The sequence below is a fragment of the Penaeus chinensis genome, chromosome 4 (assembly GCF_019202785.1).
Source record: "Penaeus chinensis breed Huanghai No. 1 chromosome 4, ASM1920278v2, whole genome shotgun sequence".
Classification (NCBI taxonomy): domain Eukaryota; kingdom Metazoa; phylum Arthropoda; class Malacostraca; order Decapoda; family Penaeidae; genus Penaeus; species Penaeus chinensis.
This window is the reverse complement of record NC_061822.1, coordinates 474,942-477,973: the sequence shown is the minus strand read 5'-3', so window position 1 is coordinate 477,973 and position 3,032 is coordinate 474,942. Positions and strand designations below refer to the sequence as shown.

General features: G+C 39.0%; 1 protein-coding gene across 1 annotated transcript in view; it reads right to left on the bottom strand.

Annotated features, from left to right (window-relative positions):
• Positions 1–392: 392 nt before the first annotated feature.
• The window catches only part of LOC125024667, a 32,374-nt gene continuing 29,734 nt past the window's right edge, over positions 393–3,032 (bottom strand). The window contains exons 31-34 of the mRNA XM_047612465.1: positions 1,633–1,760; positions 1,348–1,516; positions 841–915; positions 393–561 (exon numbers count right to left, since the gene is read on the bottom strand). Of these exons, the coding sequence (XP_047468421.1) occupies positions 393–561; positions 841–915; positions 1,348–1,516; positions 1,633–1,760 (541 nt within the window). The remainder of the gene's footprint in view (positions 562–840; positions 916–1,347; positions 1,517–1,632; positions 1,761–3,032) is intronic.

Sequence of the window (3,032 nt, the reverse complement as noted above, 5' to 3'; positions counted from 1 at the left end):
TATATATATATATATATATATATATATATATATATATATATATATATATATATATATATATATATATATATATATATATATATATATATATATATATATATATATATATATATATATATATATATATATATATATATATATATATATATATATATATATATATATATATATATATATATATATATATATATATATATATATATATATATATATATATATATATATATATATATATATATATATATATATATATATATATATATATATATATATATATATATATATATATATATATATATATATATATATATATATATATATATATATATATATATATCGAAAGATCACTCCAGAGTACAATATTCAAGACAATCTGCGAATTTAAGGAAGCCTCACACACAGGCGATCGTGGGACAGAACCACCATAACCCTGGCTCTCTCTGGCATCGTTGAAAATCAATGCCCTTTGGCTCGACCCCTGTGCAGAAAGTTTGGCACGACACTTGTAGATGCACAGTCTGAATGGTGGACTGAACAACCACAACGATGCCTGCCTGAAAGCTGCCCGGTATCCGAGTTCCACAGCCGGAACAGTAAAAAATACTGCGCGATTGCTAAGTGAATGCTACTCAATTGCTGAACGAACACAGAATGACTCTGAAGTTATCCCCTCCTCTGGACAAAGCAGCTTCTTTACAGATCTGCATGAAGTAGGTGAGACTGAACACCTTCCTCTTCAAGACTCACAAGCTGATGCAACAATGACAAAAATAAGGATGATGCCTTGGCAGACACCTGCCGAAATACCAAGCCACTCATGCAGTAATGCCACTCATTTACCTATTGCACCGCGTTCGATCAGGTGAATGATTCGCCTGGTATCCATTGTGCAGTTGTTGTGGAGTTATTGGGTAGCTGTAGTAATGGCTAAAATTTAAATTTTGTGCACGAATGCTGCCCGAAAAAAATGAAAGTTTCACAAATACTGCATTGCAGCTGGAAGATCACTGAGATGGATGTATTATCTTTAAAGCATTCAAGATTGCATATGTGTGAAAGGGTCATTAGAAGACGACCTAAGAGGACAACACAAAAATAAAAACAACTTGGATGATATTCTTGAAGACAACATATGAGGTAAACCTAAAGCACAAGTAGTCAACCAAAGAAGACGGCCAAGCATTATATGAATATTTCAACCTAGTCATTTAACATACAGCATTTTCATCATATACTTAAAAAGGGCTTCCGTGGCCACATTATCTGATCATTCAACAGGAAGCTCATTTCTCCCTTTAAATGAAAAAGTTACATTTTTGCCATCTATATCAACAGAAGTCCAAATACACATTTTTCCGCTGATTTACCTGATTAATTTGCCTTTCCTGGACATTCCTTGGTAAACAGAAAGCAAGGTGCTCCCCACGTTCGACCTCCCTCTGCAGGTGATTGACTACCCCCTCTTGCCACGTGTTTCTGTCATGGAAGATTTCGTACAGGGTCTTGTTGGCATATTCTGGAATGTGAAGAAACAAATAGATATGTAAGAGAATGCAGTTTTAGTTGATAAAAATAGTTGTACAGGTTGTTTTGCGTTACACCAATGTATACTCATTTAACATACAAACTTACTTTCAGGAGATTTGACGGTCACTGCGTGGAAAATCTGAGACATATCAATTTTCTTCGTTGTGGGTTTGTAGCCGGCCTCTTTCATGGCTTCAGCAAGTTTAGTCTCCTCTTCCTGGTTTAGGTCCTTCCTGCAAAGTGTACATACTTATATAAAGGATATGATATATATATATATATATATATATATATATATATATATATATATATATATATGTGTGTGTGTGTGTGTGTGTGCTTTCTCCCTTGTAGCTGCCACCACTGGGTATCCTGATGCAAAAAGGGAGCAGCTATGCATAAGACTGCCCTGCCAGCTCATAGCCTCTCCATCATCAAGACTTCTGCAGTGCCTCCTCGTGGCAACCCTCACTATATGGGGCAGCTTTGGTGGGCGTGGCATGGAACGTCCGCTCTTTGCGAAAGAACGATCAGTTACCACTAGTTGAGGGAGATGAAGAAGCTGAGTGTTAAGGTGGCTGCTCTCTCAGAGGCGAGAAGACCTGGCAGCGGCACAATTAGTGTAGGTGGCTACACTTTTTACTGGTCGGGCCGCAGCAATGCCCATCATCTCCAGGAAGTAGCCATAGCCATCTCCAGCAGACTTCAACCCTCGGTAGTTGAAGTCACTTCATTTGATGTTTATGAACTTGATATAAAAGAAATGCTTTATGCCAAACTTGCTTCAATGACAGACAGCTGTCCTCGCAAGACATTCATATTGTTCTGGGTGACTTCAATGCGATATCTGGCTGCGACTGAGTTGGCTATGAGATGTCTGTTGGTCCTCATGGCTTAGGAGCTGATGCTGGTAGTGAGAATAGTTTCCTTTGCCACGATTTTCCGAGATCCAAGAGATTGAGGATTTCTGGCTCTTGGTATCAGCGTTCTGACCTTCATCATTGAACTTGATACAGTGATATGGGTAATGTGACCTAGGAGATCGACCACATCTTCATATGCACTCACTAGAGGATCCTCCAGAACTGCAGGGTGTATTAGAGGGCAGATTTCTGTGAAACTAATCATAGACTAGTTGTGGCTATTCTTCAGGTCCACTTCAGAACCCCCCGTCGATCCAATGAACACCTTAGGGTATCTCATGTGGACAGATTAAGGGAGGGGGAGTGTGCCCGGGGATTTGCTAAAGCTATCTCTTGTCGTTTCGCAGCACCTTGCAGCCTGACGGACCTTGTTCTTCTGTGAGAGACTTTCAGGCATGAAAGTTCGATGCAGTTCATCTCGTAGGAGACATTGGAAGCCACTAATGCGTGTGGCATTGCTTGACTGTCAGGGGATCACGACTTACATCGTTCCCAGGTGCACAAGACTAAGTCACTACTGAGAAGAGACAAGGAGCAATTTATCAGGAATCTTGCAGAGGAGAACCATGGCAAGGGGTTTGC